We start from the raw sequence: 23029 nt of genomic DNA, 5'->3' as shown, positions 1-23029 counted from the left end.
ACCAGGGGCATCTCCATACGCAAGGGCGTCCCCCTCACTGTACCGGGAACACGAGGACGGCCGCATCTCTAGCAGCTCCTAGGGGTGGAGAAGGTAAGGACTTCAAGAACCTTCCCCTTGTTTACCCAGCCTTCCCTGGTCTCATAACCTCTCATAGGCGACCCTCCCCATCCTCGACATCCTCTTCTGCCTTTAGGCAAGGACGGTATCTAAGGTGAGGGCTTCGGCCGTTTGAACAAGGTGCTCAGGTTGTTGGGGTCTCTCCCAGGTCCACACATTACTAGACTTTGCTGGTTTTCTCCTGTTAACCTGTTGCATGTCACTTTAATTCTCAGACCAGAAAGAAGAGCCTAGAAGGGCAGAGGAAATGTCTTCCTCCCCGACAGTGGACGGACATTTTGCTCGTCCATTCTTTTTTTTTTAATTTTTAATAGATTTATTTATTTATTTTATTTTTGGCTGCATTGGGTCTTCTTCATTGCTGGGTGTGGGCTTCTCATTGCAGTGGCTTCTCTTGTTGCAGAGCACGGGCTCAGTAGGGGCTCGCGGGCTCAGTAGTTGTGGCTCGTGGGCTTCAGTAGTTGTGGCACACGGGTTTCAGTAGTTGTGGCTCATGGGCTCTACAGCGCAGGCTCAGTAGTTGTGGCGCACGGGCTTCGTTGCTCCACAGCATGTGGGATCCTCCCGGACCAGGGCTCGAACCCGTGTCCCCTGTGTTGGCAGGTGGGTTCTTAACCACTGAGCCACCAGAGAAGTCCTGCTCGTCCATTCTTTACCTGAAGGTGCATTCCTTCAAGGCTCTTGGTGTCTCTGAGGGACAGACGTGTGTGTGTGTTAAATCCTAAGTTACCCAGAGCAGCAACCACCTAGGACCACAGAAATATCAGCTCTGATTGTTTTTCTCCCCAGTGCTGGGATTTTTTTTTGAGCCTAGCTGTGCATTTCATAGAAGTTCTCAACCTTGGAGGTCTACTGTCATCACCTGGGAAGCTTTTAGATGTTCTCATGCCCAGGCTGTGATCCCAGGCATCCCAGACCAAACTCCATCAGAATCTCTGGGGGTGTTTTTAAAGCTCCCCAGGGATCCCCTTGTGCCACCGAGGATGGGAACCACTGATCTAAAATGATGTTGTTGGGCTTCCCTGGTGGCGCAGTGGTTGAGAGTCCGCCTGCCGATGCAGGGGATACGGGTTCGTGCCCCGGTCCGGGAAGATCCCACATGCTGCGGAGCCGCTGGGCCCGTGAGCCGTGGCCGCCGAGCCTGCGCATCCGGAGCCTGTGCTCCGCAACGGGAGAGACCACAACAGTGAGAGGCCCGCATACCGCAAAAAAAAAAAAAAAAAAAAAAAAAAGATGTTGTTTTCTGTTATGCAGTGGTGTGTGTGTGTGTATTTTTTTTTTCTCCCGGCGGCATTTTCAAGTTACTTTGTCAGAAATTGGTGCCCATCACGTCTAATGAGAAAAAAAATTCTCTTAAAGTGAGATAGGAAGGAAACCAGCCTTTTTTAAGTTCCTGTTATATGCTAGGCACAGGGCTTCGATCTTTCACATGTGTTATCTCATTTAATACTCAGAAAAATCCTTCAGGGTGGGTGGTGGTTTACTTGTGTCTGCAAATAAGAAAACTGGCTTAGAGAAACTGAATAACTAGTGTCCAGGTCCCGCACCTCACGAATGGCAGAGCCGGACTCGGGCCTGTGACATGCCCGGGCCCATGCCCTGTTTCCTTACGCTGTGGCATCTGTGAGAGAGTTTCCATAAAAATCGTTTAAAATAAAAATTGGCACTTGGGTTATGCAGGAGCATATGGTAGCTCTATTTTCAGCTTTTTAAGGAACCTCCATACTGTTCTCCATAGTGGCTGCAACAACTTAACATTCCCACCAACAGTGCAGGAGGGTTTCCTGTTCTCCACACCCTCTGCAGCATTTATTGTTTGTAGACTTTTTGATGGCTGTTTCTGAACCGTGTGAGGTGATACCTCATTGTAGTTGTGATGTGCATTTCTCTAATAATTAGTGATGTTGAGCATCTTTTCATGTGTTTGTTGGCCATCGGTATGTCTTCTTTGGAGAAAGGTCTAGTTAGGTCTTCTGCCCATTTTTTGATTGGGTCGGTTGTTTTTTTGATATTGAGTTGTATGAGCTGTTTGTAAATTTTGGAAATTAATCCCTTGTCGGTTGCATCAATTTTCAAATATTTTCTCCCATTCTGTAAGGGAGAAAATTCTGTCTTTCTGTTTTGTGTATGGTTTCCTTTGCTGTGCAGAAGCTTGTCAGGTTAATTAGATGCCAAGTTTCAGGTACCTGTTAAGTGTGCTTATTGAGAATACTTTCTCTTCCCACACCGCCAGGATTGCTTGCTCTATTCTACTCACTTTATCTCACTTCTGATGAGGCCAAACTGATTCTGACTAATAGATCATTGTTTTGGAAAAGTCTGACTCATTTAATTCTTAATGTAAGTCAACGTGTAATAAATAATTTAGTTGTCTTCCTTTTAACTATCCTGTGTCATGAAGGGATGCTGATATTAAAAGCAGGTCTACTCACCCCTCTTCAGAGCCCCCCTTGGTCCCCTGGGAGGGCCGTGTGGGTGTGTTGGAAGGCGGCGGGGAGGGAGCGAGGGTACAGAGATGCCGGGGCCCTGAGCGGCCCCTGTGGCACAGCTGGCGCGGGGGGCCGCTGTGTGGCTTGCCCGCCCCCTGCGGCTCTGTTGGGGGCGTGCGGGTTTGCTGGTGGACTGTCCGCCCCACCCCCAGTGATGGGGCATCGGGTGCGCACGCCCGTTTCTTCTCTCCATCTCGCCTTCCCTCGGGTCGGCTCAGCTCTGCTTTGTGACTCGGCAGTGCTTGGGGGGCTTTATCTCTGCCTCGAGCCTGGAAGAATGAGTTCTCCGGTGGAACGTCTGGGTCGGGCTCTTCTGGAGGGTTGTCACGTGACTTCCTCTGGGTGGGAGCCCACGCGCTCTGAGTGTGTCCTCTTCCTTGGCAGCTCCCGTGTGGGTCGTCTGGCCGCGTTTCGCAGAACACCGGCAGAATGGCTGCAAACAAGAGCAAGAGCCAGAGCTCCCTGGTCCTTCACAAGGTGATCATGGTCGGCAGCGGAGGGGTGGGCAAGTCGGCCCTGACCTTGCAGTTCATGTACGATGAGGTAAGATGCGCCTCCCCGTCGGGGCAGCCTGCCGCCACGGCGCCCCTCCTCCAGCTGCGCGCCTGCGCCCGTCCCCGGGGCCTGTCGGGGTCACGGGGCGGGCTGTGCTGCCCTGGCTTCCGAGTAGCTTTCCGGGGGCTCTAACCAGGGGAAGAGCTGCACTGCTGATGTTAGGCGAATCATTTCGGCTCAGGCAGGGACATGCGGGGTCCCTGCTCGCATCGCGGCCGTCGTTATATTGGGACAGGAGCTGGGGGGAGGTGTCGAAAGGGCGGGCCAGATGCTTAGCCATGACAGCCAGCTCGTACAGGCGCCGAAGGGGACAGCTGAGCTGCCCCAAGAGCTCCATCTCTTCTCCTTGCTCTAGTTCCCCCGGTTCAAGCCAAAGCCCCAAGCTCGCATCACTTCCTGGGGGCAGTGGCGCTGCTGCCGAGTCCAGTGCGACGGCACGGGCTTGGCTCCTGTGGAAACAGGTGTCCCTGCTCGACGGCCTTTGGCCGGTCGTGCAGCAGCGTGTCCAGACCAGAGCCGCGGGGCCTCTCGCCGGCACCCTGTTTGCGCAGCTCGTGCCTTCCAGAATTTGCGGCAGAGGGCACTGTCACCACGATCAGCCAAGATGACCCTTTCTTTCCACCGGGCTCTGCCCCGTCCAGCTTCCTGCTGCCCCACAGGGTGTGCTGCCGTGACCGCGACATTTTGCGATGTGGCCAAGGGAAGCCGACTTAAGGACGCAGTTAGCAGGGGCCCTGGCCTCGTGGGCGGGGCGCAGGGAGGGCTGTGTCCAAAGCGCCCGGCACGGCAAGTGAGTGGGCAGCGGCTCCAAACGCGGTGTCCGAGGCTGGTCTGGAAGATTTTCCAGGCCTTACGGCCCCTCACAGGGAAGACGGACGCGGGGCCTAAATTTGCCAGGAGTCCCACAACCGTCCTTACTAGGAACGCCACCTAGTCGTGAAGCCGAAGGAACCTTGCTGAACCGTCATGAAAGAGAAACTCGGACCAGAGGTGCTAGAGGAAGGACTGAATTCTTTTTCAATTTGCTGTAGGCAACGTCGGCTTGGCCAAAAAGTGCGCTCGGGTCTTTCCAGACCATCTTGCAGTGGCCCGGAACGCACTTTCTGGCCAGGCCAGTGCTTCAGGGCTCCTGGTGCCTGACGGCACAGCTCAAACGCGGACCGCCAGCAGGATGGGGCGGTGTTGCAGAGGTGTGTCCGCAGTTAATGAGCAAGACTGTTACTTTGCCGGAATAACAGACCCCCACACGGACACCCGTCACCTCCAGTATCCAGGAGGCTGGCCCGGCTGAGTGCCGTGCTGCCCAGGGTCTCAGACTGCGGGGAGGGTGCCTAGCCTCCTGCAAGCCCGCGGGCTGTTGGCGGGTGCAGGGCGGGGCCCCGGTTGCTGGAGGCCGCCCCCGCTTCTCCGCAGCGTGGCCCTTCCTGTAGACAGCTCTTCCCGTGGCCGCTTGCTTCGCCCCGGCCAGCAGGGAAGTGTTTGGTAGCTAAGACGGGTCCTTCCACACAACGACGCGGTCACGGGGTCGTGTCCTCACGCCGCCGTACGCTGTTGCTTGCAAGCCAGCCTCAGCGCCTTGTGCGCTCAAGCGGAGAATGCCGTACAAGGGCGTGACCCATCAAGGGGCCCCCGAGGCTTGGGTTCACCAGAGTATTTGTGTAGTTTAAAAACCGTGTAATGAATTATAATTTCTTTTCTCCTTCTAGATAATCATTTTTCTATTTACCATTTCTATTTACCATTATATATCATATATAAAATATATATTATAATATATTATAATAAATTATATATATTATATATTATATATATCTTATATATATATTTATATATATATCTATATTATATATATCTTGTATTCTTTTCTTGAGAGAAGGCCCTGCAATGAATAAGCTTCAGACCAAAACCAAAACCTCCAGACCATCTCCTCCTGGGTCACACCCCACTGTATCTTATCGTGAGAAACTTTTTGTTTGTATGTTTCTGCATGACCAATTTCTTTTTTTTTTCCTTTTCAAATTGAAGTCTAGCTGATTTACAATGTTGTGCTAATTTCTGCTGTACAGCAAAGTGATTCAGTCATACTTATATATACATTCTTTTTTCATAGTCTCTTCCATTCCGGTTCATCACAGGGTATTGAATAGAGTTCTCTGTGCTCTACAGTAGGACCTTGTTGTTTATCCGTCCTCTATACAATAGTTTGCATTTGCTGACCCCAACCTCCCAGTCCTTCCCTCCCCCAGCCCTTCCCCCTTGGGAACCGCAAGTCTGTTCTCCATGTCCGTGAGGGTGTTTCTGTTTCATAGACACGTTCATTTGTGCCATGTTTTAGATTCCACATATCATATGGTATTTGTCTTTCTCTTTCTGACTGACTGACTTCACTTAGTATGAGAATCTAGGTCCACCCACATTGCTGCGAATGGCATTATTTCATTCTTTTTTATGGTTATTGTAAATCGTGCTGCTATGAACACAGGGGTGCATGTATCTTTTAGAATTAGAGTTCGCTCTGGATATATGCCCGGGGGTGGGATTGCTGGGTCCTATGGCAGCTCTATTTTTAGTTTTTTAAAGAACCTCCGTACTGTTCTCCACAGTGGCTGCACCAGTCTACATTCCCACCAACAATGTAGGAGGGTTCCCATTTCTCCACACCCTCTCCAGCGTTTGTATACTTTTGTTTTGGAGGGTTGTTTTCCTTTATTTTATACTAGGGGACAAAGTGGGGAAATCTAGCAGAATCTGTTTAATTTACGCCAAATGAGTTGTGTGTTCTTTTTAACTTTTTATTTCTTTATTTATTGGCTGTGTTGGGTCTTCGTTGCTGCCTGGGCTTTCTCTAGTTGAGGCGAGCGGGGGCTACTCTTCACTATGGTGCGTGGGCTTCTCATCACGGTGGCTTCTCTTGTTGCTGAGCATGGGCTCTAGGGCCCGCGGGCTTTAGCAGCAGCTGTGGCTCAGGGGCTGAGTTGCTCCAGGGTATGTGGGATCTTCCCTGACCAGGGCTTGAACCTGTGTCCCCTGCATTGGCAGGCGGATTCACAACCACTGCGCCACCAGGGAAGCCCACGCCAAACGTTTTTGCATAAAAGAAGAGAGGCAGGTTACAAGATCTGCTTTGGAAGTCTTTATTTGTTTTTCCTTAAAAATGTGATTTGCTTCCTAAAGATCCCTTATTTTCCTTCTATAACAGCGGCTGGGGAGGAAGCGACAGGGAGGAGAGGAAACGAAGCATGGGAGACGGGTTAGAAGAGCAGGCGTTAGCGGAGATGAAGGGGGTTCTGCATGTCCGCCCCCCACTGCCAAATCACGGGCAGCGTCTGGGGACATTTGGGGCCGTCGCAACCGGCCCCCGGCGGGTTGCGACGCACGGGAGAGTCGTCCAGCCCCGAAGGTCTGTCGCGCTGCCGTCTGGGGGGCGGCCTGGCCGGAGTCACGTCAGGGGAGGGGAGGCTGCTCTACCACGCGGTGACAGAGGGGCCCCGGGTGCCAAATCTGAGAGCACGCTTGGGCCCCGAGCCCGACTCCGCCGTGAGGCTGGAGCTATCCTGCCCAGCCTGGCGGCCGACACGGCAGGAGAGCGAGCAGGGCCCTCTAGACGGATGTTTCACTCGCCCTGTGTCTGTGTCTGTGTGTACGGCAAGAGGGAGGGGAAGAGGTGCCGGAGAATCAAGAGCTTTTTCTCTTCTTCCTAGTTTCTTCAGGGAACCGAGGGGAAGCTGTGCTCGGCCTTAGTCTCTGTTTCCCTCTGGCTAACGTATGTGGGGACCAGAAAGCAGCAGCTGTTGAAGGAATGGTAAAATCAAGGCACAGCAGCAGGAGAAGGGAGATGCGGTGCTTGCGTCGATTCCCCTAACAGTGCTGCCTGCTAGAACCTTCTGTGATGCAGGGGGCGTCCTGTATCTGTGCTCTCCGACACCTGTGGCCGGCGGGCCCCCGGTGCCCGGCCAGTGGCTGCGAGGTCGAAGGGTCTGGCTCTAGAGTCACGGTTTGGGAGCCTGAAGGGACCTGAGGGGTGACGGCCAAGCCCGGCTGAGCGCGGACTCCGCCGGGGCTCCTTTACCACATCCCTCTGGAGCTGGAGCCGAGCCGTTCTTTTCCCGAAGCTCTGCCGGCCGTGCCGAGGAGCGGCCAGGCGCGGCGCCCCCAGTCCGGGAGGCCAGGGGAAAGGAGACTGAGGCCCGAGCTCGCAGGTGCGGTTGGCCGACGCCTCCCAAGCCACGCAGGCCCTTTGTTCGCTCCTGGTCCAGTGCGTTGCCCTTCGTTTAAAAAAGCCTGTGAGCATCTGTGGTGGAATTTCCAGGGAAGGTGGCTCGCGGAAGTCTTTATTTTTGTCGAAGCTCTGCCTTGGAAGGATGGGCAGGGGCTGTCAGCGAGGCGGCGGCAGGGCGTGCCCGCAGGGCCCCGGGTCTGGCGCCCTCGGAGGCTGCCAGACGGCCTGCCTGGCCCCGGGCGGTGTGGGCAGTGTGGGCCGCGGCCGCGCTCGCTCTCTTGCTGCAGGCGCGGGAGGCTGCGCTTGGACCGCCTGTCCGGGCGTCACAGCAGCCCCGCGGACCGGTGCGGTGGCACCCGCCAACAGCGAATGCACACGTCCGGGCTGCGAGCTGAGCTCCCGCAGTGAGCGCCCTGCCCGGCGCGGACGCACCTTCCCGCTGCCCTGTGGGGGACGTTCTGACTGGCAGCGCCAAAGGAGCGGCTGGGACTCTTGCCGCTTCACGCTTGGAAGTGCAGGAACAGGTAACCGAGGTGCTTTAGGGTGTATGGAGACCTTCGCACAGGGTGTTGTGGTGGGGTTTTCGGGGGGGGGTCATGTATCGTCTCTGGAAGGACGTTAACAGGAGGACAGTGCTGTGAAGCATAGGTAAATTTTCATATTTTCTCTATTTTAAGATTGTTATATGAATGTAAGAGACTCTTGAGTTTTATTTATTTTTCAAATTAATTAATTCATGTACTTCTGGCTGCGTTGGGTCCCCGTTGCTGCACGTGGGCTTTTCTCTAGTTGCGGCGAGCGGGGGCTACTCTTCATTGCGGTGCGCGGGCTTCTCATTGCAGCGGCTCCTCTTGTTGCGGAGCACGGGCTCTAGGCACGCGGGCTTCAGTAGTTGTGGCACATGGGCTCAGTAGTTGTGGCTTGTGGGCTCTAGAGCGCAGGGTCAGTAGTTGTGGCGCACGGCCTTAGCTGCTCCGTGGCATGTGGGAACTTCCCGGACCAGGGCTCGAGCCCTGCGCTGGCAGGCGGATTCTTAACCACTGTGCCACCAGGGAGGTACCCTCTTTAGTTTTAGTATTAGGTTATTTTTAGATTTAAAATCATTTGAATTAGTAGCTATTGATCGACAACACAGTGTCCTTCAGAGGGTCCATAAGTTCATCTCGATATTTTCAACTCGAGTTTTAAATTTTTAAAAAATTTAAATGCCAGCTTTATGAAGAATTCACGCATCATGAAGTCCACCCTTTTAAAGTGAGCCATTCAGTGATTTTTAGTGTATTCACGCAGCTGTGCGGCCACCACCACAATGCAATCGCAGAACATTTGTATCACCCCAAAACGAGGAGCCCTGCCCGGTAGCAGCCGTTCCTCATTACCACCTCCCCCCACCGGCCCCGGGCCTGGCGACTGCTTTCTGTGTCTGTGGTTGTGCTGCTCTGGACATTTTACATATGTGGAATCAGACAGTGTGTGACCTTTATGTCTGGCTTCTCTCGCTGAGCATCACGTTTTGAAAGTTCATCCATTTTATAGCTGTATCAGTGCTTCATGCTTTTAAAAAAATTGAGATGTAACTCACATACCATAAAATTCACCCTTTTAAGTGTACAATTCAGTGGTTTTTAGTATATTCCCAGAATTGTGCAACCATCACCATTACTTCCAGAACATTCTCATCCCCCAGAAAGACAGCCTTTACCCACTGACAGTCCCTCTCCACCCCCTTCCCCCAGCCACCACGAATCTGCTTTCCGTTTCCATAGGTTCGTCTGTTCTGGACGTTTCATATAAATAGACTCATATATTATGTGATATTTTGTGTCTGGCTTCTTTTACCAACCATAATTTGTCAAGGTTCATCCACGTTATAGCAGGAATCAGTACTTCCTTACCTTTTACTACTGAATAATACTCCAGTCTCTGGATATGTCACGTTTTCTGTATCCATTTGTCAATTGATAGATACTTGGATTGTTTCTACCTTTGCCCACTGTGAGCAATGTTGCTGTGAACATTCATCTACAAGTTTTTGTGTAGACATGTCAGATTCTCTTGGGTGTGTACCTAAGTGGGAAATTTCCTGGACTATATGGTAACCCTGTGTTTAACTTTTTGGGAACTACAAAAAGGCCGTGTTTTCAATGGCAGCTGCACCGTTTTACAACGTATGACGGTTCTAATTTCTCTGCGATCTCGCCCATGCTTGCCATTGTCCATCTTTTTGATCATAGCATCCTAATGGGTGTAAAATGGCATCTCACGGTTTTGATTGGCATTTGCCTAATGACTAGTGATGTTGAGCAGTCTTTCATGTGCTTATTGGCCATTTGTATGTCTTCTTTGGAGAAATGTCTGTTCAGTTCCTTTGTTTTTTCTTCATTTGTTTTTTTTTCCCTTTGCCTATTTTTAAATTGGCATTTAATTTCATTTAATTTTAAAATTGTCTTTATTGTTGAGTTTTAAGAGTTATTTGTATATTCTGGGTACAAGTTCCTTATTAGATACATGCTTTTCAGATATTTTCTGCTATTCTGTGGGTTGTCTTTTGACTTTCTTGGTGGTGTCCTTTGAGGCATGAAATTTTTAAATTTTGATAAAGTCCTATTTATCTTTGTTTTCCTTTTGTTGCTTGTGCTTTTGGTGTCATATCTAAGAATGCATTGCTAAATCCAAGGTCATGAAGATTTCCACCTTCTGTTTCCTGCTAAGAGTTTATAGTTTCAGCTCTTGCATTTAAGTCTTTGATCCATTTTGTGTTAATTTTTGTATGTGATGTGAAGTAGGGATCCAATTTCATTCTTTTACATGGGGAGATATCCAGTTACGCCAGCATGAATTCAAGTTTAATAGTACATTGCTATCATTAACTTTTTTCCCTGAATATCTTGACTTACACTATCATTAAAATAATTACTTATTTTATGTATAATGCAATATAAAGAAAATAGCTTTGAGATACTCATATCATTGCTACTAAATAATATAACCACTGAGGGAAGTTCAACATTTCTTTGAATTTTTTTTGTTCTTAGTCTCTTTTAGTGGGATGTATTCTATCCAAATATTCTTTTTTAAAGTCTCTTGGGTTAATTCTTTCTCTTTCGGGTTACATTACCAATGTAATATTCATTTACATTCATTTGCTTCAGTTTTCCTGTTTAACAGCTTTTAAATTTGTTTTGTTTTGTCTTCCCAGGGTGTGTTTTTCCTCATTTTTCTATAGCTGCATAGTATTGCATCCTGTGGATCCCTGTCCTGGGCATTTGGGTGCTTTTTCATCTTTTGCTGCACACGTGGTGCCACAGTGGATAACCTTGTATGTTGCTGTGCAGGTGTGTCTGTAGATTAGACTCCTAGGAGGAGGACTGCTTCTCTCGCTCAATTAGGTGTCCCATGTTGGTCTCCTTACAGACTGTACTGCTGTCTCCTGCCGTTAGCAATGTGCAAGAGGTGTGTTGGCACACCTTGGGATTTTTGCCGGTCTGGTAGGTGAAAAATGGGATCTCCATGTAGTTACCATTTTCTTTATTAGTGAGGATGAACATCTTTTCATATGTTTAACATCATATGTGTTTATTTTTCTGTGAATTGTTATGTCTGTTGCCACTTTTTCCCATCGGCTTGTTGATCTTTTTCTCTTCCCTGTTTCTAGTTAATGTATAGTTCTCTGTGATATGGGTTTAAATACTTTTTCCCTGATTGTCATTTGTCTTTGTTTATAGCGTGTTGTGTCATACAGAAGTTTAAAAACTTTTTATGTAGTCTAATTTATCAATTTTTTCTTACATGGCTTCTGGATTTTGAGTCATAGTTAAAAAGGCCTTCCCTACTTCAAGGTAATAAAGGGATTTCACCCATGTTTTCTTCTAGTACTTGAGGGGTTTTTTTGTTTGTTTGTTTGTTTGTTTTTGTTTGTTTGTTTGTTCGTTTTTTTGTTTTTTTGCGGTAGGCGGGCCTCTCACCCTTGCGGCTTCTCCCATTGCGGGGCACAGGCTCCCGACGCGCAGGCTCAGCGGCCATGGCTCACGGGCCCAGCCGTTCCGCGGCATGTGGGATCCTCCCGGACCGGGGCACGAACCCGTGTCCCCCGCATTGGCAGGCGGACTCTCAACCACTGCGCCACCAGGGAAGCCCTGTGGGTTTTATTTTTAATATTTAATCTTTGACCCATTTGGAGATTTTCATGTTGTATTGTTGTTGAAGCCTCTGAGTACCTCTTGACCAGTTACTTTTCCGATGAGTTTTATAATTCTGTTGCTTATGAATAAGAGCTCCCGTCTCTTACCCTCGCCAGTGTTTAACTGTGATTTTATACCGACAAGAACATTGCCAAGCGTTCTGCTGTCTGCTTGATCTCTTCTCATCTGTAAAATGGGAATATCTGTTCTTATTGTTTAAAAACAAAATAGCAAATGGTGGAATTGGAAGCCACAAAGAAGTACTACCTGAGGAGTTATCTCTATCCTTAGTGCCTTACATGTGGTGTGATCATTACCAGCACTCAGTAAAGCCGCAGTTGACGATAAGCAAAGCAGCCATATATTGAAATTTATTTTTTGGCAGCTCTTCTTTCTCTTAGAACTTTGTTAACTACTGATCGTGTCGTCTATTTGCTCAGTTCGTGGAGGACTATGAACCTACCAAGGCTGACAGTTACAGGAAGAAAGTGGTCCTGGATGGGGAGGAAGTGCAGATAGACATCCTGGACACGGCCGGACAGGAGGACTACGCGGCCATTCGCGACAACTACTTCCGGAGTGGGGAGGGCTTCCTCCTTGTGTTTTCCATCACCGAGCATGAGTCATTCACAGCAACTGCCGAGTTCAGGTGCGTGTCCCAGGGGGCCTTCTGCCTTCCGTTCATGGCAGCCTTGGAAGGTGTTTGGGGCTGAGTGGAGCGCGTCTCAGGGCAGAATCTCTCTGAAGGGCTTGCTGGGGCTTTTGGGGTCTCGGCACTTTATAGCTTGTCGTTTGTTATGCTCTCTTTGGGCTTCTTAGGTTTGTAACTTCCACATATAAATGATCTTAAGGATCTGTTGTTCCTAGAGAGGACGAAGCCATTCCATACGGTCAAGAGCCGGTACTTTTGTTTCCATGTAAATCCCAAGACACGGGTTGGTAAGCATTAACTATCTTTATCTTTTTCCCAGTTTTGCTAGAAAAGCAACAGTTCTGCTCTACTTTGAGGCTTCTGAAACCTCAGATGTCGGGAGAGTGGACGCCTTGTGTCAGAGTGGCCGTGCGCTGCTCCCCTGGGGACATGAGCTCAGTGGGGCCGAAAGCACCGGCTTCAGGGTCACATAGACCCGGGGTGGGGTGTCTGTGTCCCCGCCCTGTCACAGTACTGTGACCCAGGGCAAGTGTCCTTAGCGTTCTGTCTCTTCACCTGAAAACGCTCTTGTTGCTGAGACGAGATAAAATGATGCGTTAGACTTAGATTTCCTAAGGAGAACCCTTCACGGTGTGGCGGCCCCAGGCTCTTTGCACTGTGTGGGCACAAGGTGAGTATCCACTGCTGTGATTTATCGAGATCCCTGATGTTCATTTTGTTACAGAGAAGTAGTGAGCGGTGTGGGCACAGCACCCCCAGGGATCCTAGTGGGAAGGGCCTCTCTCTCCCCCTCCCTTTCCCATCTCTCTTATACACTGTGCGTTTCCATCCCCCTCCTATAAACAGATCCATCCAGGGGGCTTCTATTTATTTTTTGGCCGCACTTGTGGCGTGCGGGATCTTCATTCCCCGACCAGGGACCAAACCCGTGCAGTGAAAGTGCCGAGTCCTAAGCGCTGGGCCGCCAGGGAAGTCCCCAGGTGACTTTTTATTCTAAGAACCAGAACTAGAGTCTAATAGAGAACTAAAAAGGAACGAAACGACCAGTAATCTTTTTTCATTCTTTAGCAAGTTCTGGTCTGAAATGAAGGTCGTCAGCCAAAGGTGAGAACGAGGAAGCTAAACACACACACACACACACACACACACACCTGCCCCGAGATGTGGGAGGAGCATCCGTGGGCCGGAGGTCGGGGGGGGGCAGCGCTCGGGTGGAGCCCCTCGGGGGAGACGGGCAGCGCAGGGGGAGAGGAGTCCCGCAGAGCCTTCGTGGCCCCAAACCTCCCAAGGGCGGTAATGCAATTCTCAGCACTGCGGTGTGTGTGTTGTAAGCTGTTAACCGGCTAGAACTCCCTGTGAGAAATCCTGTGAAGCTGTAGCTCTTGCTGATGTACCGAGAAGCTTCTGTAAGTGGTTCGAGACCACGCGTTCATTGTCGGCTTCGCGTCTGCACGATCCTGCCTTCTTGAGGACCCAACAGGATGGAGGCGCTCACTGCCCTGTTTTCGTCCCCGTCCTGGGCCTTGGTTTCCCATCGGGCCCGTGAGTCAGCAGTAAAGGAAGCGCTGGCTGTGCTCCCAGTCACGGCACGCGCACGCGCAGGCGCACACACACATGCACGCGCGCACACACGCGCACACACACACGTGCCTCCTTACCTCCTCCTGGGAGGAGGGTTTTGGTTGTTATGAAAGAAGAGAAAGGACAGGTGATGACCTAAAAGAAAAAGGAAGGGCAAGTTAGTGCTTGTGGCTTGAACTCTGGGCAGTTCGATAAAAGCCCCAGGCCGCCCCGGTTTCCCACGGCGCTGGAAGCTGACCGATGTGGGTAGATCCTCGGAGCCCTTACGCTTAAACTCGGTTGTTTCATGCCCGTTAGCAGTTTTAAAACAGCATTTCTGCATTCATCTTCCAAACGGAAAGGCTCCGACATAAAACAAAATGTCAGTACGTACACCCTCTCTTCCTTGAACCTTTTAGGCTCGTTCACAAGAGACCAGAGCTTGGTACTCTTGTTTCTCGTTCAGTATGTTTATTGATGAGGTGATTAGTCACGCCTCTGCAAGACTGATGAGCCAGAATGTGATCAGCTTTTACTGTTTGCCGTGTCTACTGATCACTAACTTCTAAGCATCGCACGCGCTCTGTGACCCCTGTGAAATGCAGGGTGTGGCAGAGCTCCTCGGAGACAGGTTTCAAGCATCTGCTTATTTTTCATTTTGCTTAAAGGGGGGGGATAAATCAGGAGCTTGGGATTAACAGACACACAGTCTGTGTACAAAGTAGAGAAGCAACAAGGACCTGCTGTACAGCACAGCCAACTATTCGCTATCTTGTAATAACCTGTAAGGGAGAAGAATCTGAAAAAGAAGGGATACGTGTATGTGTGTAACTGCGTCACTGTGCTGCATACCTGAAACTAACCCGACACTGTAAGTCCACGAGACCCCAGATGTAAAAAATTGATATCTGGTAGTGAAACCAACTGTATGGGGAAAAATGTAAACGTTTTTATTATTATGAAATGTCACCCCGTATTATATACAAGTCAGTGCAGATCCCCACCAAATACGTTTTGGAAGGGGCCTCTTTGGGGAATGTGGGGGAATACAGAAGTAGGCAGGTTCCCCCTGGCTCAACAGAATGGAAGCGGAATATTTAATTTCTTGAATGCTCTGTTTTTCCAAAATGATTTTAGGTAGCTGATTATTTTTAGTAGAGGTAAACTTTAATGTGCTACAGGTAGCAGTTATTTTAGAGATGTTTTTGAAGTACTTTTCCATAGGCCTTGTAGTATTTCATTTTTTCCCCCTCACTTTGTAGCAGAAAAATAAGGCATGTTGAAGTAGGGCTCCTGCCTCGCAGACCTGGGCGGGGGCGGGGGCGGGGGCGGGGGCAGGGTGCCCAGATGCAGACAGAGTTGAAGCCGTAGTGGCACAAAACCGCACTTTACTGGGAGAGTCCCTCTAACGTTGCTTTGCTTTTCTGTAACATTCTACTTGACTGAGGAAAAACAATCACCGGTTTTTGTCCCACTGCATTGATTTCACGGTCTGCTAACAGACCATATGAAAACCCCTGGGTTTCACGGCTTTTATTCTCACAAAGAAATCCGACTTTTTTTTTTTTCCCCCAGGGGCATTATTAAGTGTTTTGTATATGAAGATACTTCTTTCATCTGGTTTCTACCACAGAGGGTCCCAGTTTTCTCCTTTGTTTTCTTTTTTGGCCGAAGCATAAATTGGGGATGCTGTTGAAATGCAGAATCCTGGGCTCCTGCCCACACATCTGCGCCTGGGCCCAGAAACCTGCGTTGTGTGTTTTTTTTAAGAACTTTTCTCCCGTTTTACTGTTCGTTTTATTTATTTACTTTTTGGCCGCACCGCGCGGCCTGCGGATCGAATTGTAGCTCCCCCCCACCGGGGATGGAACCCGGACCGCTGCGTTGGGAGCGCGGAGGCCTAGCCACTGGACCGCCAGGGAAGGCCCCAGACCCGCGTGTGTAGGGAGCCCCCGGGGCACAGCAAGCTGGAGGCCGAGCCGGTAGGCGCTGGCTGCCACGGGCTGGAAGGGCGCTCCCCGGGGTCGGGCCTGGGCCAGCGGCCCGCCTGCCTCCGCCCCGCCTGTGGGGGACCGGTGCCCCGCCTGGCCTGCTCAGCCACCTTCTTCTTGACTGTCACCAGGGAACAGGTCCTCCGCGTTAAGGCGGGAGAAGAGAAAGTTCCGCTGCTGCTTGCGGGGAACAAGTCCGACCTGCAGGAGCGGAGGCAGGTGCCGCTGGAGGAGGCCAGGGCCAAGGCCGAGGAGTGGGGCGCGCAGTACGTGGAGACCTCGGCCAAGACGCGGGCCAACGTGGACAAGGTGGGCCCCGCTACCCACCTGCCGGTCCTGGGGAGCCGGGGGGTGCCTCCGGGGGCCCCGGATCTTGCCCTCGCTGGCGGGTTGGGTAGATCTGTTCTCTTCACCTCCCTGCCCACCAGCCGAGCCAAGGGGTCCAGTCTTCATAGCTTCGTCGCAGCGTCCAGGGATCTGTTCCCTCTCCCCCACCCCCAGCGTAGTTTTTCGTTCAAATCTCTGAAGCGAAGGAAAGGATGACCTTGACAGTGACGGACACCGACGGTTTGAAAACCCACCTTCTGGTGATTGCGATTGTGAGGCCTTTTAAAAAGCTGAAGCTCAAAGCGGTTGCGCCAGAGCTAAAATCGACCACCTAAAAGCTGAGGTCCTCTCTCTGCCGTCACGGCCTGGGTTCCCGTTAAGACCGACGCGCGTCCCTTTGCAGCCAGGCCGTGGACTCGTCCGCTCCGTCCGTGCGGCACCTGAACCCCTCACATCCCTTCTCCGTTCTCCTCTGCTTCTCCCCTGAGGAGGAAGGGATTTGAAACCAGGTGTCACCCCAGCTTGCAGGGCGGTGGGAAGGCCGCTGGTGTTGGGAGGTGGCCGCTTTGGAAGCCTCTCCAACGACGTCAGTCTGTTAAGCTGCATCTGCCGTGCGAAGCAGGTTCCCGAGGCAGCTCCTTTTTCTTTGATTGTTATCTCAGCTCTTACGTTGATTCTTGTGCATTTCCAAATCTTTGCATTTCTATCACGTTGTTTTCTAGCTATAGACTTAGGAAACACACGGGAAGTCCAGTCACGCACTTCATTTTTTAAAAATCAGGACGACTTTCCGGGCTTGGAACTGCTGCCCTGGGGGGTGGGAGCTGTCACACCGGCTCGTCCCGTCTCCTTCCTGCCCGGGACCAGGCGGACCTGCCAAACGGGCGGGCAGTGTCGTGTTCACTGTGAGCCGTTCACAGGAAAGGAGGTTGTCAAGGAGACTGGCGAGGAACAGCCTGGGCGTCGCTTGAGGCTGGACACACGCCCTTCCTTCCCCTCCCTCCGCCTGCCTTCTGCTAGGACGAGGAAGAGCCCGCGGCACGCGAAGCGGGGGCACTTTCCTGAGAGGCTGAGGAAAGCGGTGCTTAGGTCGGCCTGATGCAGTTTGGGTGGGGGGGGTCCTTTCCTGCACGCTGAGCTAGTGGTGAGGGCTCATGGAGTCCCGCACTCAGAAAGCTCAGTCTCGCTTTCCTCTGGAAAGTAACAGGAGCCTGTTCTGCGCAAACGTCCAAAGGTCAGAGGCTACACCCAGTCTCACACTTTCCGTCTTCTCTGTGAGAAATCTCAAATCTTTCTTTGTAGGAGGCGTATTTTGGCTGCTGGCATGTAGTCAGTACCCGGGCGTGGTTGCTGGTAGCAGAGGGCAAAACCCAGACCTCTGTGACAACTGATAGCATGCTGGCATTCAAAGGGCCCGTCTCATCAGCTCTTGGTGAAGCCCCTTTGAGCTGGCGTCACGCGGAGCCGGGCAGGGAGGGGCAGACATGGGGCGGGTGACACCCCCCTCCGCGCCCGGCCGCCCTCCCTCCCCCTCCACGTCAGGGGCCCCGTCGTTTGGTCACACTGCATCCCCTCCTCCTCCCCGCCCACCGCGTTCCCCAGTCTGCTGTCGGGGTTAGGCCGCAAAGCCTTCTACGCGGTGGCCCTCGCGCCTTTAGGGCCAGGGGAGGACTCATCAGCTCGGTGGAACGTGGTGGAATGTGGTGGGGCCCCAGGCGCTCTCCTGCCTTCCCTGTCCCAGCGGCTGGAAGCCAGGACGTCTGCTGACTGTTGTCACTCGGTCTGCAAGCTTCACAAACTGTTGTCCGTCTGGCCTGTGATGTTTCACCCTTCATCATACTTCTCCCCAGGACAGGCTTCACCAGTTTGAAATAAGCTGCCGAATAGCACTCACGGTGTGACGCTGCTGCCCTTAGCTTGACCCGTTGTATGGTGTGAGCAGAGAGGTTTCCTTTGTGGAATTAGAATACGTTTCTAATGTTAGTTGTTCTCATCTGCTCTAGACCTTTTGTTTTGTTTTTTAATTAATTAATTTTTATTTTTGGCTGCATTGGGTCTTCATTGAGGCGTGCAGGCTTCTCACTGCAGTGGCTTCTCTTGTGGAACGTGGGCTCTAGGCTCACGGGCTTCGGTAGTTGTGGCTCGCGGGCTCTAGAGCGCAGGCTCAGTGGTTGTGGCGCACGGGCTTAGCTCTCCGCGGCATGTGAGGTCTTCCCGGACCAGGGCTCGAACCCATCCTCTGCATTGGTAGGCGGATTCTTAACTCCTGAGCCACCAGGGAAGCCCTAGACCTTTTGTTTCTGATGGCCCGTGGTTTTTAAGAATACATTTGGCTTTGTATATACTTTAAACTGTAATTACATACCCTGCTTGGTTGAATTGCTTCTTTATTAAATCATTAAATGGCTTTTTCTTCCTTGTTCTTTTCACCCCTTCCTCCCCACCCCAGGTGTTCTTTGACCTCATGAGAGAGATCAGAGCAAAGAAGATGTCAGAAAACAAAGACAAGAACGGCAAGAAAAGCAGCAAGAACAAGAAGAGTTTTAAAGAAAGATGTTGCTTACTGTGAAGGCCAAGGTGCTGGAGCAAGTCGCTTGCCACTAAGGACAGAGAGCAGGTTCCTGAAGCCAAGACTCCAGTCGACCTCTCGGCCTGTCCCCTGCTCTCCCCAACCTCATTCACACGCATTTCTGTAAATGGGGAAAATATTCGGGAACCGGTGGCTGGCAGAAGAAGGAAGCCCTTGACCGTGCAATGGGATGGCTCCTCTGTCGGGAGGTTTCAGAGTTTCCTCCCTCTTTTCCTTCCTAAAATAAGCCACGTATGTAGTGCTACAGGCAGGCATTAGCCAAGTGTTAATTAAGAAGGACTGTCCTATCTTCTTATTTTTTCCCCAGTTTTGTAACATTAGCGCCTTTCATTTTGAAATAAAAGTGTCTTATTTTATTAGGTCTTGGGAGGTGAGGGTGGGGTGAGGCTCCCCCCACCCTTGTCAGCTCAGCAATAGTTCTCAGAAACATCCATTAGGTTCTAATGGCGCTGGAAAATTTGGAGATTTTTTGGGGTCTCTTGGCCATACCCTGTGGATCTGAAGCAGAGCTAAAAAAAATTAAGTTGAATGGGGCCAGACAGATCAACGCCACGCTCAGAAATCCTTCTCAATATGAAAGAAGGAAGAGTTGTGCCCTTCATAGTTAAATACCAGCCAATTATATAGTCTGTGTTGGCTGCTTTTCTCCTGTGGCATCCTGATTTTTGTGTAGGAGCTTCATTTTTAATAAGCGACATGAAGACTCGAGAGCAATATACTGTATAAATGATATACTTTTCTAATCACAATTTTTAAAAGAAGCCCTTTGGCTAAATCCTCTCCTAATTGCCAGTCATAGGGTCAGGCCCCTCCTTCTCCACCTGTAACCCACGCTCTGTCCTGACCCACTCCTCCCTGCAGAGGTTGAGAGGACCTTTTCTTTTGTTTCTTTCAGTGTAGCCCGAGTTCTTCTGAAGAACGTGATGACTTAAGATTGTGTTTTGAACTCATGAAGCCAGAGACTGTGCCAGACACCTGCTACCTCTCATAGAATTGCTCAGTAAATTCAGAAAAAGTGGAGAAGCCACTGCCCCTTTACCTCTGAGAACTGGCTGCTGTTTCTAATATAAATTTGTTTCGGAGACAGCCATCTAGTCAGTTAGAAAAAGATTTTTATGGATGAGATATTGTCTTTTTTGTATCAATATTCTGAATTCAGCAGTCAGAAAATTTTTCATGAGGAAAGGAGGACAGCAATAAAAACCTAGTGCTCAGCATATTTTTCCCCATTTTTCAGAAGTGATATTTCACATATAGGTGCCAAAAGTGAATTGGGGTGGGGAGAACGGGAACCCTTGGAATTTATGGTTATTACAGAAATCGTAGAAATTATGACCTGACTGAAAAACAAACAGTCTTGTATCACCTCCCAAAGAATCGTGAGCTTTTTTTCAATTAAAAAAAGCAGCAATTTACAGTTTTTCAGAATTTCAGCCTTCTTATTTTATCCTTTTGTCATATATGTGAAATGTAAGTATTAAAGAAATGAACAGGTATTCACTATTGTTCTTGTTAGATGTTCTGCAAACTTTATTTCAATTTTTTGAATTGGGCTTGGGGAAATATATAAGTATAAACAGTAACTTTAACTTCATCTTTCCTTTGGAAGAGATGACTACTCACACTCTTGCATTTTTGGAAACAACCTTTTTCTTTTCCTCCTAGTTTGCCACCTGTTTGATATCAGTTCTGGTCGAGAGTAGGTAGGTTTGGAATATGTACAAATAAATTAAGGATGGTATGAATTGTTCCATGCTATGGAAATTAGTCTTAGTATATGCCATTAGTGTATTTCTGAAATTATATTTAACTGGATAGTGATCAGAAATGGATCTTCCCAACAAAATGATTTATAGAGATGAGATTCTTTTCCATAGAAAAATGAGGAAGCAATGTTCTTTATAAATTTGAAACATACTACCTTGCTAGATGACTAGATATTGTGTCCATAGGCTAAGGCTAACATTATTTTTCTAAAGCCTTCCTTCTAGAAATATTTGAGCACCTGCTTGGTGTCAGGCTCTATTCCAAGTGCTGGGATATTGTGTTGAACAAGTTAGGCCAGAGCTCTATTCTCCTGGAGCTTATGTTTTAGTGAGGAAAGAGACAAATAATTGAAAATATCACAGCAAGTGCTTTGATGATCATAAAACTAGGTAATAGGATAGGAAATGTTTCTGGGCCATAGAGCTGATTCCAATTGGATGGTCAACAAGTTTATGAAAGGAAGTGACGTTTAAGCTGAGACCTGAAGGAGCCACGTGAGCTCCCAGGCTCGGGAGCAGCTGGTCCAGAGGCCCTAACTCAGGTGTTCAGGAAAAGACTCCAGAGGCCAGCACATGGCTGCAGTGTGATGAGGAGTGGCAGAGCAGTAGAAAAAGACCTAACAAACAGGCTATAGATTCAAAAAGTGATGCAGGGGATAATACCTAGATGTATAATTCCCTACAAGTGCCCTAGTTCATCAAATATTAGACACCACTGATTATAAGACATCCCCATAATTTATGTACCACTAAGGAAAAACCTGCGAAATTATGTGAATCCATCCTGACACCAATGACATGAATATGTGGGGAAAAAAATAGATGCTGTAGATTAGGTGAATTATATATAAATTTAAACTAAATGAAATTGGGGTATAAGATTCACCTATGTTGGTCTAAACAGTATATTATAATAAAATAGTATAGAAGCTTAACAGTGGATAAGTATTAACAGTGGGAAAGTACCCCACAGTGTAGGCGGGTGTGAGGGCAGTGCCAACAACAGTGTACCTTGTGAGCCTGCACAACGGGTGACAGGTGGCACCACAGAGCATACAGGTGGACAGCTCCAGTGGAGGAGTCCTCATCCTCTCCCAGTGGGAGTGCCCCAATCCCTCCTACCTTGCACTGCATCTCAGAAACGCAGCTCAGAAATGGGCTGGGGCTTCTACTCCAACAGCTAGAAAGCAGACCCCACCCCTGACAGGGCTGCAACAGTCACAGAGCAAATAGGAGGTCCTGGTTAACATCCGGTGCAGGCTCTGGTCACAACACCAGTCACACCCCTGTCAAGCTGGTAACAGCACACACTGAGGAAAGAGGCAACAGGCACCCACACTAAAAGCAGCCCTGGTGCCGAAAATACTAAACCCATGCAGGCTACACAGGGATGCTCCCACATAAATATAGCCCTCCAAGACCACAGTAGAAAATTGTTTCTCCTAAACTCATAGAGCAAGATAAATATAAGTAAAATGAAGCAGCACAGGAACTACTCCCAGTTAAAAGATCAAGAGAGCACCCCTGAAAAAACAATGAAAAGGAATCTAATAGACACCACGTTCAAAAAGGAGATAATGAAAATACTGAAGGAATTAAAGGCTATTGACAGAAATGCAGATTACTGTAAAAAGGAACTAGAAAGTAGGAGGAGCCAAGAAAACTTAGAAACCGTTTGCTGAGATGAAACCTGAGCTCAAGGCAGTGAACAGAAGAATAATGCAGAAGAACAAATAAGTGATCTGGAAGAGAGAATAATGGAAATCACCCAGCCAGGACAGCAGACAGAAAGCCAAATGGAAAAAAAAAAAAAAAAAAAAGCAATCTAAGAGACTTATGGGATAATATAAAGTGTGCCAATCTACGCATAATAAGGATTCCAGAAGGAGAGATAGAGAAAAGGGGATTGAAAATGTATTTGAAGAAATTATGGCTGAAAACTTCCCAAACCTAAAGAAGGAAACATATCCAAATACAGGAAGCACAGAGGGTCCCCCAAAAGATGAACACTACAGACCTACACCAAGAAATCATATAATTAAAATGACAAAAGTTAGAGAGGATTCTGAAGGCAGCAAGAGAAAAACAAAGAGTTAATTACAAAAAAAAAAAAAAGTTAATTACCAGGGAACCCCCATAAGGCTATCAGCTGATTTCTCTACAGAAATGCTACAGGCCAGGAGGGAGATGCAAAATATGTTCAAAGAAGTCCTAAGGGAAAAATCCACAACCTAGGAAACTCTACCCAGCAAGATTATTTAGAATAGAAGGAGAGAGAAAGAATTTCTCAGACAGGCAAAAACTAAAAGAATACAGCAATAACTAAACCTACCCTGAAGGACATATTGGAAGGTCTTCTCTAAATATAAAAGAAGCAAGAAGCCATAGGAAAGAGGAAATCACAATTGGAAAGTAAATCACTTAAATAAGCCAGTATACAGATTAAAAGGAAAAAAAAACAAAATTCTTATGAAAGCAATGATAAGCACAATGAACAGCAAAAGGATGAACATGAAGATGTAAAGGAGGACGTCAAAATCATAAAATGTGGAGGAGGAGAGTAAGAAAATGTAGATTTT

At 49.1% G+C, this 23029-nt stretch overlaps 1 protein-coding gene across 1 annotated transcript in view; it reads left to right on the top strand.

The window, feature by feature from the left end:
- The window catches only part of RALB (RAS like proto-oncogene B), a 40813-nt gene extending 20709 nt beyond the window's left edge, over positions 1–20104 (top strand). The window contains exons 2-5 of the mRNA XM_067025895.1: positions 2994–3152; positions 12005–12213; positions 15899–16076; positions 18544–20104. Of these exons, the coding sequence (XP_066881996.1) occupies positions 3039–3152; positions 12005–12213; positions 15899–16076; positions 18544–18663 (621 nt within the window). The 5' untranslated portion in view covers positions 2994–3038 and the 3' untranslated portion in view covers positions 18664–20104. The remainder of the gene's footprint in view (positions 1–2993; positions 3153–12004; positions 12214–15898; positions 16077–18543) is intronic.
- Positions 20105–23029: the final 2925 nt, after the last annotated feature.

The sequence above is a fragment of the Kogia breviceps genome, chromosome 2 (assembly GCF_026419965.1).
Source record: "Kogia breviceps isolate mKogBre1 chromosome 2, mKogBre1 haplotype 1, whole genome shotgun sequence".
Classification (NCBI taxonomy): Eukaryota; Metazoa; Chordata; class Mammalia; order Artiodactyla; family Physeteridae; genus Kogia; species Kogia breviceps.
The sequence above is the reverse complement of the archived record's forward strand: the minus strand, read 5'-3'. Positions and strand labels throughout refer to the sequence as shown.